We start from the raw sequence: 14,687 nt of genomic DNA, 5'->3' as shown, positions 1-14,687 counted from the left end.
ATATGCTTAAGCACACATAGACAAACAACAAAACCCAACAACTACATACAACCATGGACCCAAAAACAGGTTAAGTGGGAATATTGGGAAGACGTTATAAGAAGTGTTCGTCACTCTGCTCTTTTTCAATCTCTGAATCATGGAAGAAAAATGTTAACAGTATTGTATGCAATGTATCCAAGAAGAATCCAAGTGATCTAATGCTTATAATATTGTCATGTAACATGTAAAATAATACATCTGTATGTTTGTAACACACATCTGTTTGGAATGTAACAGGATTGAAATAAACATGAATTAATTCATTCTCTATTTTCCAATAAACATAATAAAAAGTTAAAGCTTTTGTTCTGCAAAATTACTAAAGGGGAGTCAGAGAAATCATTTGGTCAGATGACCAAGCAGCAATTGATAAACCATATCAAAAAGTTATATCATAATTAATTAATTAAGAGTAATATGGTAACATAAATGTCTGTGACAGATGTGTCTCATGTCACCTGAATATTCACAACACCTTTGGACCCTGATGGCAGCTTTTCGTGGAAGCTATTGAGGTAATATTAAAAATATATTAGCAAAATATTAATATTAGAAATATTACGTTCAATATGGCAACATAAATGTCTGTGACAGATGTGTCTCGTGTCCCTGAATATTCAAACCTTTGGACCCTGATGGACGCTTTTCCTGGAAGCTATTGAGGAAAATCTACGAAGACGAGACATTTGTTGACCGTCCCTAACCGACCGTGTTAAGCAGCGTTAGCGCTACTTGACAAATATTCAGTCCGCGATCAGCGAGCACTAGTCGGGGAGGGAACGGCGGCTGGCGGCGTTCGTCCTGGAGCGGATGTCTGTCAATCCAACCAACTTCACTGCGGTTATTTGTTCTACATGCAATAATAAAATTTCAGGAAAAATAAAATACTGTTGAAGAACATCTGCATTATACTGCATGTCCAAGTTGTGCGAATATCCTTTCCCTGTGTTAAACATCTGTAAATGCTCACTCTTGCACCTAATGCTGAGTGTTTTCATCTTCAATTCGTCATGAAATCTTTTGTGAGCACATTTTGTGCGAAGATACATTTACATGCTTTTCCACACTTGTCACGGAGGCCAAGGCCTTGGCTTTATAACAACAAACTTGCACGAATATATTACAATGAACGTGTTTCAATCTCCCATAATTGAAAATTTGAAACATCTGTGCGCTACTTTCATCGAAGAATTTCACCTTCAATGGTTCATTGAGGTGACCCCTTCAAGACATCACCAGTGTCATTTCAGCTTCAACCATTATGCATTAGTTCTACTTCTGCAGATAGAAACTTAGTGTTTGAGTGACACAAGGGCATCATGATGAACAGTCACCTTCATTCCTCAGTTTGCTCCTCCTGGTAGGTGGAGACCGATACGGCGCTGTACGGGTCCAGCACCATTTGAGCACAGCGCACAATAGTCACCAGCAAGAAGAAACAGAGGAGGGTGAAGAAGAAAAGCACAAAGCCGAGATCCACATCCACATCCAACCTGGTGACCGGGAGCTTTGGTGGATCCATGTTGACTCAGAATGCAAGGTAGTCCTGTGTGAGTTGGGATTCTGTCCTTATGTTGCAAGCATCCTCTGAGTCAACTTTTCTGAAACCCAAAATCCATTTCAGCCTTGCCTATAGGTGTGAGTCCACTCATGCTCATCGCCCTCAACATCAGATAGGTATGTGGACAGCCCTGTTTGGCACCTGTGTCCCTCATCAATAGTTAACAAGGTTTTTGGTAACAGGCTGTTCCTGAGATTAGAACACCCCGGGCATCTCTCTGGTCACTTCAGGAGAATGGCGCCTCACAAGAGGAGACACCTGGACAGCAGAGTTGTACTTCTTTATGACAAGACATTCAAAAAAAGATTTTGAATATAGTTTATAGTGTGTCATTTTGAGGAGATTTTTGGGGTGGCAAATGGTCAAAAATGTTCTGGAAGAGAAAGAGGATATGACGCCAAGCAGCAATCCACTTAAGAGGCTTGCAAACTGATCCTGGCCAAAAATATGCAGATTGCTTGTATTCTGATGCCACAAGAGCGACTTCACGTTAAAAGCAGCTGTTCACATTTCTGTTTCTATTCACTATTGTGGTGTGAACACAGGAACAGGAACAAGAAACACCTCTCCGCACCTTCACCGGATGATAGAATGAAGAAAGAAAACAGATACCGGTCAAGCAAAGTTGGTTTCTGTTTCGAGTGAAGAACATAAAACTGTGCCACGGAAGTGAACTCAGGCTTGGAAGTAACCGAAAACAGCCATGACTCTTGCATGAGTGTGATCAGCGAAGTGCCTTGCTCAAACACCTACGACAGGGGGCGAGCATAAATGTTCATGTGATTAAGGATAAAATAAAAAAAATGCTACAGCTTCAAGACAACCAAAAGAATGACAATATATCAATTTATTACAAAACCAACCATTTCATAAACATATACAGTATCTTAATATATTTGTGTTTTACTGAGTGATAAAAGTTCACATCTTAAAAAAAACCTGGATCGAGAGCAACCAGAGGTTTTCCAACACTAATCGACACAACCACTGAGATACCATTTGTAAAAATTGGAAAAGTATACATTTATCACAAGACGACTTGAGTATGAATCAAAAAAGGGCGGCAGTGAAACTAAAGCCAACATTTGAGAAATCTTCCATTCCTCAAAGTTGAGATTTCCTATGATACAAAGTATATTGCTGACAAGAACGCTTAAATGTAATCATTCTCCACATTGTTTAAACATTCTTTTTCAAATGGATTCAGTCTGACCTATTTCCATTTTCATCCTTAATACCCTGATCAAACCAGTTCATAAAACACAGACCCACAAGTTAAAAGAGCATCTGTGTGGGGGAGGGAGGGGGAATCACAACACATGGGAAACATAATAAATCAATCAATCCTCATTATTGAGCATTTGCATTTAAAAATATCTAGAGAAACAATGAAAGAATGGCTTTAAAAAGACAATTACTGCTTGTTAAATATTGCTGCATGATTTCTTCCACAAAAAGGAAGGGAAACAAATCAGTGATGCAGGCTGGCAGAGAAGAGACAAAGCAAGTTACGTGAATGCACATTGCATTTGTGAGCGAATACAACAATTGAAGTTTTAGGTGAAGCCACCGTGTGCAGGACTCACAACATAAAGTAGAAGCGCTCCGTGAAAGTAGTGCTTGCATGCAGAGACACGATGAGGACACCAAGTGAGGACAGACACAGTATTGTGCGTGCAACAGCTGATTAACTTTCCTGAGAGTTTAAACCAACAAGAGTGATTCATCTACATGCTCACAATAGAACAACAAAATACGCTATCATAATGCCTGAGTGAAACCAGGAAGATACAAAAATAAAAGGCCTTTTTCTCTTTCTGTGTGATTAGGTCCACTTCCTAAGATTGTTTTTACATTGTTTCTGTGAGGTCCATTTGATTGTGGCTCTGCGTTCTAAACTTTGGGTAGTGCTAGCTAGTGATTTGTCTTCACAACGTCTGGAATAGTCTTTTGAGTCAGAAGAAAGTCGAAACAGAAGTGCTTCCTTCTCAGTGTATGGCAGTGCGAGTTAAGCCGTGCAAAGCAAAGGAAGAGTGCCACTCTCCGAGCAGGAAAAAGTGATTGAACTGGAGCAGAACAGTGAAACTCTCAGGGAAGGCCTGGCCTGGAAAGTTACTCGTTGAACGAAGGGTAGATGGGAATCTCAAAGTCATCGCTGTTAAAATTAGAAGGCTGGTCCAGCATAGACAAAACGTCCTAGAGAGAAAAAAAGCAGTTCATTAATATGTTCCATAAGAGCGAAATGTTGCTGCATATTATGGCGACAAATCAGTGAGATAGTGAGTAAACAACAACCAGGTGGAGTTGTGAACACTATCATTTTAGCCGAAGTCTGTCTGATAAACTCAGTCCATGTACCTGGGCGCAGGTTCGAGGTTAACTGTGTAAGCTGCTTGATTCAGTCATGTCTCCCTCCAAGAATCACAGGGAACTTGAGGAACATTCTAAACACTGAGCCCAGTCAAAAAGTTTTATATCTGAGTTTTACAGTATATTTTAAACCAGAATCATATATGAACTTGAATCCAAGTATATGCCGGATCCTCCCAGCGCCGGCTGTGAAGTAAACTGGTGCCAACTAAAACAATGGATCTCAGAGGACACAGACACCGGATTAATGCCCCCCATGCAGCACATTGTCAAGCTACGCTCCGCTCACCGTAGAAACACTGTGACATTAGTTGTACAACGCACTCTGGATCCAGCAACAGTATCGCCCTCAGCTCTGTTGCATCTGTTGCCCTATCACTCACACAATTTAACCCTTAAAGTTTAATGATGGAAGTAGCTGCAGTTAAATCTAAATAATCCATTGTTGTCACGCCTAGTCAAAATCGAGTAGGAGAAAAGTATATAGCCAAACTATAGTCAAATTTTGCACAATTTCAGGATAATATTCAGCGCCTTAACAAGTTGCTGTGTTCATCAACCGTTACACCTCATATGCTGACTTGTCGTTAAGATAGTCAGTGACTAGTCGAGATAGTAGATACTCACAGGGAACATATCTTGCTGGTTGCCCTGAGCGTGTGGATGCTGTTCTGCGTTGTTCTGTGGGTGCTGCTGTCCCTGCCACGGAGGCCACACTGCCTCTGCTGCACGAGAAGGGAACTGAGCGCCAGAGTGAGAACCATCTGGTACAGAGGAAACACATTTTGTCAACTCTATATTCACAGGACACGAGTGCTTACATTAATGAACTGAACATACCATAACCATTGGTGTTGAGAGTGGCACGAGTGTTCATGGGAGGATAGTTTGCACCGGCAGTCTGGCTGGGTGCAGCACCTGTAGGCATCTGGGCAAAAGAATTGGAAGAACCACCTCCGAAGCCCCCCATGTTTGGAAACTGTGGTGACATGCTCTTTGCAGCCTGAGGAGGAACCTGCCAACAGAATACTTATGAGACTCAACAAAGAGTAAGAGTAGCACCATTATAAGGTTCCAACCACATTTTTTGAAGATGTTTAGTCTATTGTTAATATAATTGTACTTGCATAGCATAATAAAACGTGCTCATGTTCATATAATTTGGATATCACAAAAGCCTGCATGTAAATAAAAAAAAAAATGTTCTGTTACCTGATTAGTGAACTGTTGGCGACTTCCTTGTACTGCTCCAGGACCTGCCCAACCCCCGGATGACACTCCATGAAGGGGACTGTTGGTATTGGTGGGAGCTCCCGACAGAGGAGTTCCATTCTGGCGCGACATCTGAGAAAGCATCTGCCCTGCTGAGTGGGTTTGCTGTGTCATCTGTGGCATGCCAAGTGGCCTGCTAAGAAAAGTTAAGGTAATGAGTCCACAAAAATGCACAAAACTAGAAACGGAACCAATGGCAATAGATACACTACGCTGCATCTATTAAAGGTGGTCCGGAAATGTAACACTAGAGAAAAGCTGAAAAAAAGGGATCTTTGCCCACCTATATACATCAGTGGAGCGTCCGGCTGTGAAGTTGTTGGCGTGAGGATAGATCTGGGCAGAGGGGGTGGATGTGGAAGGTATCACCTTCGTCTGGTCAGGGCCTTGGAAGAGAGGCGGATAGATGTCGTTTTTTTCCAGATTCTTGCTGTGGTCCTGCACAACCGCTTGAATTGGCTGCACTGGCATCTAATGAAAACAGTCGCGTTAATTAAAAAGCTACAAGAGTTAACAACTGATGCTGAACTGAAAGGAGTTCACCTGTGGCAGGGAGATTGGTCCTGGCTCATAGTGTCCGTCTCTCGCCCCAGTTCCTTCCAGCTCTGCCTGCTGCTGTTGCTGCTGCAATTGCCTGGAAAAATGGATTAAGTGATGATTGTAGTTCTGTTTAATGAAAATCCATAAACACGCTCGCCTTTGTCAAACTTTCAGCACCTGCTGGCCCTAGACCCACCACCAGTCACCATGGCAACACAAAGGGAGAAAGGGGTCAAAGAGAATACACACTTCAACTGAAATGGAAGTCAGCTGCATAGATACACATGAAATGTAACGCCGCCCAGACTGCAGGTCTGGTGTTAGACAACTGAAAAATAGGGGGAAGAAGGTTTGAAAAAAACAAACAAAAACACAACAGGTTTGATAGAAAGCCTCCCACATAAAGCAGCCCACGGTCTCCAATGAAGCAGGATATTCGGCGCAGACCTGGTCTCACCTTGGAGGCCCTTGCCCTGGGCTCAGCACCACAGGAGGGCCAATTGGACTGCTCTGACTCAGAGAGGAAGGAAGTGAACCCCCTGGTGAGGAGATGGGAGTGAGGCTGTCCGGAGTGGAGTTTCTATCACCCCACAATCACAGGGGGTTTTAGGGAAGAGGTGCAGGAGACAATGTTCATTGGTGGGTTTGTTTAAAGGCACTGACTTAGCAAGCTTGTTGGTGACTAGAAGGGGCAGTGGCGGCAGGTCATGGTAAATATTTTCTTTATTCTTTTGATTTATTTATTTTTTTTAAAGGTCCAGATGCCACCTCTATAAGTGTAAATCCTTCTGAGAAAGGGTCAAGCGCTAATTGTGACATCAGATGGTATGAAGTTATTCAAAACCATAAACAAGGTTCGACTCACTTGACATTAACATTGGTGCAAATGATGTATTCAATCTCTTCTGAAAATGGGTTCTGGAATGTGAAAGAGCTTGTTCTCATCCAAATCCATTCCTTTGATTTGGAGCGGAAGCGGAACATCACAGACAGAACCTGGCCTTTCAGCTTCACCACCTGTGAACAAGTTCAACAAAGATTTTTTTAAATGAAGCGTAAACACTAAACGTACAGTATGTGCAAAGATGAGGACGACAACAAAGCCATTTTAGAGGGATATCAGATCTTGGCCTCTTTTCTGCAGAGCCCCAGAATGCATTCATAAGCAATGCATTCTAGTTTCTTCCACACCCAGCGCACATGTGTTCTTCTTCTGCAGGAGTGATTAAAGAGACACAGTGTCTCTGCATAGCAGGAATCATAGACAGAGACTGCTCAGTTCTGTGCGTGTAAAATCAGCAGACAGACTGCTCTGGAGTACATAAGGGAAACTGTTTGAACAACACGTATCTTGAGCTCCAATTCGTTTTGTAATGTTTAATGAAAAAAGAATACGGAAAGCCGGTTGGCAGCGCAGAATGTGTTAATCTATGAGTGTCAAAACATGATCCCTTCATTTAAACTGATTTAACAAGGATCGACAATGATTTATACAAAAAAATTACAGGCCATAAGTTTAGTTAAGCTCATAGCAGGATCTGATCTGTGCCAGAAAGTTGGGAGTATGAGAATAATTTGGAATCTGAATTGTTCAAATTCAAACAACACCCATCTCTGACTAAGAATGAGAAAGCGATTCCACTAATTTATCCCTCATGCTTCTCATAAAATGGCAGTACCTTACAAAGCAAAGAGGTGCATTTCATTTTAAGTTAGATATAATACATTAATAGACATGCACCTGTTGGAAGCTGTCTCGCAATAAACCTTGGTCTTCTGGATGAGCAAGTTCAAGAATATTCTTGCCCAGCAGTTCCTGAAGAAAAAAAATCATCAAAAAAAGAAAGACAAAGAACAGCAAATTGTCATACACAAGTATTGTTTACAAAAGACGTTTACCTGAGGCTGGTAGCTAACAGCAGCAACACAGCGATGATCAACAAAAGTGAAGATACCCTGGCAATTATGGCGTGAGATGAATTCCACTGGGACACTGATGCTGTTTATGTCTGTATCACCAGGGCAACATGTCACCTAGGAAGCAAAAAAGGCTATCAAAAAGGCAATTACATTCCCCCACAACTGGCAGCAGTTTATGGATATACGAGCAAGATGGTCATTTTCGATTGAAGTGAATCGCTAACACTTAATGAAGTCATTTTGTATTAGAAGTCAGTCAGCCGACCACTCAGATCACACACTGCTGCCAGCATCCTGACTTCCCTAAGTGGAGCTAAGACTTAAAAGTGGGCTGCAATGGTTTTCATCAAATCATGAATGAGCCGGTACAGCATGACTGCTTGACAAAATGCAGGTTATTCATACCTGCAATCTTCCAATGGCAACTAGACAGTAGCGACTCCCCTGAGTGTTTTCTGCTTCACTTTCTGACAGCGACACTCCTAAAACACATGGGACACCGTTTACATGGCAAACAAGCATGATATTTATCATTCCTCATATGACTAGAAGAAATCAGTATCCAAATTTAAACAACTTTACTTTCCGCTACTGAAGTTCATTTACCTGCAGGCGGCCAAGACTTTATGTATCCTGTACAGTGGACCACTACATACTGGGGCTCCCCTTCCTTTGCCACTCCCAATCCGTTTCTTGATAAAATAAAAGCAGAGTCAGGAAATAGAAACTGTGTACGGGCAAAGATTGAGCTTTCTTTTTGAAATTGAGGAATGTCCTCAATATCACTGGTCTCCTTTCCTTCTACCTCACTAGCACAGTGGAGAATGCACATATCTTTTCAAATCCTGATATCTCCAATATGGATATAATTTTACACTACAACCTCAGGAATATTATTGGATGTCACATATTTTTTCCATATTCATTATACTGACTCTTTCATATTTGTGTCAAACCACAATAGATCTGAGCCCATTTAATATTGGAAAACATGCAGTAATAATTCCCTTGAACTGGGCAATAAAATAAAATAATACAACAAAAACACCACATGACACAGGACTAACAATTTATAAATTTCTGATCAAAATTGCAATTTAAACAATATAAACATGAGATCAGGAAAGTTTTCGTTTTTGTTGTGCGGCCAATGTGCAGTTAATAGGAGACACACATCAAATAAGCCTATCAAACAACATGCAGAGCTGAACAACATTTGCTTCAAATCGACCAGTTTTCCCAAACACAAAAATGTGCCATGTTGCTGAAATGAACTCAGCAAGACCGCTGACAAAATTCTGGCACACAGCTCAAACTACCTGGGTCACTCACTGCCCAGAGGGCTGGTGACAAAACAGCAGGGGATCAACACTAGTCGACAAGATTTATAAATTTATAATAAAATTGAGCATTTGGTAGTGAGGATGTTCCCCTTCATTTACAATGCTACCACCCAACCCCGCTACTTGAATATAAACAGTACCAGGAATATTACCTGTTCCTGTTTCTTAGAAAGTTCAGTCTGTTCATGGACAAAGGTTCCACAGGACATGAACCACACCTGGAGAAATCACAACACCTTAACAAAATGATGCCAAAAGAATTGGACGCAGCAAAAAGATAAACAGCATTCCAGACCTCATTCTGCAGATGAAAGATCGCCGAGCACCCATTGTCATTCTGGCTGAGGATTGCTGGCTTTCCTTCTTCACTGTTCCCGTCTTCAGGTCCAACATTCTCCCTATGAAAAGCAACAGTAACAAATTCTTACTTTATTAATAAACAAACTTACAATCCACAGTGCAACGTATTACCTGTGCTGTTGTTCTCTGCAGTTGAGAGCTGTTCTCTTAACTTTTCTGTGTCATCCGGATGAAGCTGATCGTAAAGGGAAGAACCCAGCCAATCGGACTGAGACTGGTTCAGCACAGGAATCAGAGAGTCTGAGACATAAACGATGCGACCGGTCTCACAAGACACGACAAACAGGAAGCCATCAGCCGCTTCCAGGATGAGATGTTTCAGCTCCTACAGTCATGGGTAAAAAGGCAATTTAAATACTGTGTAAGGTCTATAATGACAACTCGGCATCCATAATAATTTTACAAACTGCCTTTCTGAAAATGATAATTTCACCCAGAAAAGGGTCGTCTGAACATAAATGTGTTCTGCACATCATTATAGGAGGAAATCAATACTTTAATAACACTTGTGCCTTTGATTTGGAAAAGGAAAGAGGAAAATCCAAAAACAGGAAAATCAAATTTTTATTCATACCTGATCTGTTAGGAAGGAGGGTTTGTATGAGCCATCAACAGTCGGGATTCCACTTCCTCTCAGAGACTTCATATGCGAAACAGCCATTCGCAGAATGGTTAGTTTGTCTGGTTTTCGTGCCAGTGCACTACAAGTAGGCACCATATCTGATAGTTCTGTAATGTATGCAGTCATTTTGTTTCTCCGCCGTCTCTCTATCTCACTGTGGTTCTCCCTGATGACAGTAAAGAGGGAAGTGGAGCCAAAAAGGAGGATGGGGATAATCCAAGCAGGGGAAGCAGGTGGACAGGGGGACAAAATAGAATATAGTTTAGAGATTAGATTTTATTTTCCAGAATGCCATTTCTTCAAGAACAGTTGAAAATATGATGAAAATATGGATAATAATGGAAGCAGGAGATCATGATCAATGAAAAAGGAAGAGAAAGGCTATAGAAAAAACCAAGAGCAGCAATAACAAGAAGATAAGAAGACAGGTCAACCAAAGTGATACTTATATTTCGAACAGTGCAGACGTTAGTGACATATACCTGGGTGGAGAATTCAGAGAAGCAACCTTTGATATAGAAACATGACATTGAGACTAATGCCAAAACAGATGCAGGGTGTGGCTAAGTACACCAGTATTTGGGTTCTGTCAAATTCACAATGTGTTGGGGTCCCAGCCAGGCAGGATAGTATCCGATCAGTGCACAAAATATTGATGCAGTTAAAAGCAGAAGTGGAAGCCTTGCACATCGGTACAGGCCATACCTTGCTAGTTTTTCCTTATCGGCAAAAGTCTGATCTTCTTCCAAAAACCTGGAAATAAAGCCATCCCACTAAAACAAAACCCTAAACACTGATTTAAAATAGGGGGGAAAAAGCTAGTACAGGGGTCAACAACACAAGTGTCTGTGAGCACGAGTGAACCCACAGAGACCAAAAGAGTAGCTTGTGCGCCTATTCTAAGCATTTATTTAAACAGTAAATTAGATGCAACATCCTTGACATGTAGTTTTTCTCCCTATTTTGTTAATAATTGTGACAATCACGAACATAATCTAATCTGTGTTTTAAGAGAATTATTTCTTGGACGCCAATGATGCATTATCAAAGCCACACCATAAAAGCCAGCTTTTCTCAAAGTGTGTTTGGAACTGAAGGTAGACATTTGGGTCATTATCAAATACAGTGGTACCTCAGTTCTCGACCACAACCCGTTCCAGACGGCCGTTCGAGAAGCGTTTTGTTCGAAATCTGAATCGATTTTTCCCATTACAATGAATGGAAAAAGAAATAATGCGTTCCAAGCCTTAAAACCGGCTTTTGTAGGCGTGAATGTAGAGTGTCTGCTGCATGTGGGAGGGGTTGCCCAGTGAGTGACGTCTCTCCAGAAGTGAAGAGGTGCCCGGTGCGTGTCCAGCTCTGAATGTGTGCTTCTGTGCAGTTTGGCTGTGACAAAGTCATAAACCAAGTAACGCTCTGTCCCAGACTCGCCTCATCCCTGTCCAAGCTCCAGCCAACAACAGGACATCAAGTCCTGGAGTGCATGCTCCAGCCTCGGGGGTGTCAAGAGCGAGCACCTCCCCTGTGACACTCTACCACGGTCCAGTGCGGAGACAGGAAAGGTTTTACACCTCAATATGAAGAAAAAACAGTCAGTAAATGTAGCGAATGGGTCACGTCTGCACACAGAGGCTGCGTTATACACAATAACAAAGCGCGTCCAAGGTCAGGTGATTGGTCCGCGCGCATTATGTCTTTTCCGGCTTTTTTCGGGGGCGTTCGAGTTCTGGATTTTCGTTCGAAATCAGAAGCAAAAAAATCTAAATTTCTGTTCGAAGTCCAGGACGTTCGAAAACCGAGGTACCACTGTAGTTGCTCGCCATTTCAAGAAGGTTGGTGAGCCCTGATCTAGGCCATATTTTGAATTGGAATGCGGAGGCTTGAAGAGTTTATTTTTTGAAGAGTATATTATTTCCCATGAAATCATCATCGTACCTGGCAAATCGCTCTTTGTCATTATTCGAACCTCCACTTTCATCATCACATCTATCGAAAGACAGAATTGAAAAAGTTGAGGGACAGAATCACCGGATTTAGTTCAGCATCTAGTATACACATTGAAAAGGTCAAACATACCTGAACAACTTGTTTCCTTCATCATCATCAAAGTCCGGGCTAGAATTTGAAATTAGATGAGTTGAGTGACAAGTCCATTAAGAGAAATGTTGCTTCTTGAAGTTCCCTTCACACTTACGCAGCTCGTCTTTTGTTGGTCCCCTTTGGTACAACAGCCACGCCACTTGCTTGGGTACCAGTTGCTCCCATACCCAGATTAGGATCTGGTGGGTCTATTAATAACAGAGGGGACATGACAACGAATAAAATGAAGTCCAATCGCGTCACACCCAAAGCTAAAATACAATAACTTTTACTTTAATATTGGTCAAAGGGTAACGCACCAAATTAAATTAGATCAACACGCCACATTCGATGATCCGTCGACCTAGTCATCGGATTTTTGTTAAGCTAATCACTGCGTTGTTGTCAACAATGCACGACAACAATATGTATTCTACTAGCAGAGAACATCGATTGACAGGATGTGCGTATATCGAAGCAGTTGAGTGTCGTGCTAGCGGGCTATAACTTATGCAACCCGCTAGCCTCACTGAGGCATTAGCTGCTGAGCTAAATTAGCCGCTGTTGTCACGCTATGTTTAGGAAAGTATCCACCTCGTCTACGCGTGCAACCCCCCCGCATCTAGGCTACGCTGCACTAGTCTCGGTGCAGAGACAAAACAGTAGACAAGTTAAAACACTTTACCTTGGCTGGACGAGGACATATCCGAAAGAAACAACATAAACAAACTACTTGGGGGGGGGAGAAGCACTTTCAACCCCCCGCCCCTCCCCCTTGTTAGCTAGCTACAAGCTAACGAGTTCCCTTCCGAATCCACTTCTGAGCCCCGCTGTTCAGCGCTATGTGAACACAACGCTCTAGTCTGTCATAGTCCACAGATATCCAAGAGTCGAGTGAAATGGGAGAATGCAAAAGGGGGTGTCCTTTGGCTCCCTTCCCCGTGCTGTCCCGGTTTAAACCCCCTTTCTGTTTAAGATGGCGTTCCAGGCGAACACAGCGCGAGCTGTCGCCGATGTTGTGTTTTCACTTCCTATTGGACGTCACGAAAGCATATTCGAATGACGTCAGACGTGAGGAAACCCGAGTGTTGCTCGAACATCGTAAATAGTAAGTTCCCGAAGAACTGTTTGTATCTTTCTATAACGCTTTTTTATTAAGTATTTTCCACTTTTTGTCACTTTTTTTTAAATTTTATTTTCTCTTTCACTTTCCACTGTAATTCGGTGGGCGGTCCCATCTAAACTGTATAGTTGAGATTCGTTAAATTCATCCAAACAATGCGAGACGATTTTTCGATTTTTCGTCATTTGGGCACATAGCTGTCACTTTAAAGATGTGACATTCGTGTTGACGTATTGACTCCTTCATATAATAATAATTTCATAAAAATAAAAAATATGGAAAACACTGTAAAATAACACAACACTTCATTCATGTTCAGGTTCATGTCAAAATCGAATTTAAAATGTTTGCAATTTAAAACCTTTAAGTTTGCAATATATAAATAAAACCCACCGCCTCCTACAGATGAAAATAAGATCTTAAATCTTGAACTTTAGAAGAATGAGAGTCGAGATGTCCTCCCTTTTGTGGACAACATAAACTTTACAGTTTTATTCATCAAAAAAGATGCCGACGAACCTTTGAAAAAGCTCCTTCATTGTGCGTGAGTGGTTCACTACAACACCCGTAATGAAGTCTGTCAAATGGTCCTCTTTGAGTGTTCAGGGAGTGAGATTGCAGTCGTGGCTGCCATCTTTGTCATTCTATGGCTCCTCACTGGCAAACCAATGTTTCTCCTCCTCACAGGTAAACACATTTTCATCTTTCAAAACAATATTTAGCACCGACGAGACACTCTTAGTTTTTAGAATTTCTCTTCTTTAAAATTTACAGAAATATATTTTTGTGCCAATTTATATCATTAATTTATATGAGTTTAGTAGCATCACGCAGAGTCCTTTTATTAGTGACATGAATGGTGACCTTCATTTTTATGGTATAGTATAGTATAAATTGAGGATACTGACTCACTAACATTTCTAAAATATCTTCCAGAGGTAAATTTAGAGGTGAGTGTCAGAACACCATGCAGATGTTCCTTATAAGGATATCGAAGACACTGCTCGTAAATGGTTCCAGTCACATCTCTGACACGTTCAGTAGGGGTGTAAGAAAATATCGATACACTCGATACAATACAATATTGATTGCGCAATATTGTATCTATATTTTTGCTGAAATATCACATGATGTGGTTGTGAAATTTAACTGAACGTCTAGCTAGACTGACGTCATAACAATAAACTTGTTTTCATCCTTCATCCACAGCCAAATTTACCAGTGGTGTGTCTCAAGGTTCCATTTTAGGTCCAATTCTATTTTCAATCTACACACTACCTCTTGGACAGATCATCCAGTGTCACCAGGTGTGTCTCCTCCTATGACACATAGATTTATTTACCCATAAAGAACTGTCAAGGTTATTTTATATATGTAAATATCATATATATATATATATATATATATATATATATATATATATATATATATATATATATATATATATATATATAT

The 14,687-nt window shown here is 41.2% G+C and overlaps 2 protein-coding genes across 5 annotated transcripts; both read right to left on the bottom strand.

Annotated features, from left to right (window-relative positions):
- Positions 1-532: 532 nt before the first annotated feature.
- Positions 533-2,234, bottom strand: LOC128772005 (cortexin domain-containing 1 protein-like). Its single transcript, XM_053887967.1, has one exon. It carries the CDS (start codon positions 1,562-1,564, stop codon positions 1,379-1,381), a length of 186 nt encoding a protein of 61 aa, XP_053743942.1. The 5' UTR covers positions 1,565-2,234; the 3' UTR covers positions 533-1,378.
- Positions 2,235-2,481: 247 nt separating this feature from the next.
- On the bottom strand, positions 2,482-13,120 carry arnt (aryl hydrocarbon receptor nuclear translocator). Of its 4 annotated transcripts, none has more exons than XM_053887963.1 (20): positions 12,795-13,120; positions 12,225-12,318; positions 12,107-12,145; positions 11,966-12,016; positions 9,983-10,196; positions 9,520-9,733; positions 9,344-9,446; positions 9,201-9,266; positions 8,312-8,397; positions 8,111-8,187; positions 7,685-7,819; positions 7,527-7,601; positions 6,651-6,802; positions 6,243-6,365; positions 5,789-5,879; positions 5,529-5,716; positions 5,186-5,378; positions 4,814-4,988; positions 4,601-4,737; positions 2,482-3,799 (listed from the first exon to the last, which is right to left on the bottom strand). In XM_053887963.1, exons 1-20 carry the CDS (start codon positions 12,829-12,831, stop codon positions 3,716-3,718), a joined length of 2,334 nt encoding a protein of 777 aa, XP_053743938.1. In that variant the 5' UTR covers positions 12,832-13,120; the 3' UTR covers positions 2,482-3,715. The 4 variants fall into 4 exon arrangements, with proteins under 4 accessions (XP_053743938.1, XP_053743937.1, XP_053743941.1 ...); XM_053887962.1 differs by having other exon boundaries at positions 2,490-3,799; positions 5,186-5,381; XM_053887966.1 differs by lacking the exon at positions 6,243-6,365 and having other exon boundaries at positions 2,493-3,799.
- Between the last annotated feature and the right edge of the window lie 1,567 nt (positions 13,121-14,687).

This window comes from Synchiropus splendidus, chromosome 15 (genome assembly GCF_027744825.2).
Source record: "Synchiropus splendidus isolate RoL2022-P1 chromosome 15, RoL_Sspl_1.0, whole genome shotgun sequence".
NCBI lineage: Eukaryota > Metazoa > Chordata > Actinopteri > Syngnathiformes > Callionymidae > Synchiropus > Synchiropus splendidus.
Note: the sequence above shows the minus strand (reverse complement) of the source record. Positions and strands in the feature narration are given on the sequence as shown.

What these genes read in the sequence shown, in the direction of transcription:
- LOC128772005 (XM_053887967.1), bottom strand. Translation starts at nt 1,564, where the DNA reads ATGGATCCACCAAAGCTCCCGGTCACCAGGTTGGATGTGGATGTGGAT.
- arnt (XM_053887962.1), bottom strand. Translation starts at nt 12,831, where the DNA reads ATGTTGTTTCTTTCGGATATGTCCTCGTCCAGCCAAG. An exon ending in TGCAGAGAACAACAGCACAG is followed by an intron (nt 9,447 to 9,519) that starts GTAATACGTTGC and finishes TGCTTTTCATAG; the next exon opens with GGAGAATGTTGGACCTGAAG. An exon ending in TGCGAGACAGCTTCCAACAG is followed by an intron (nt 6,803 to 7,526) that starts GTGCATGTCTAT and finishes ACTTGTTCACAG; the next exon opens with GTGGTGAAGCTGAAAGGCCA.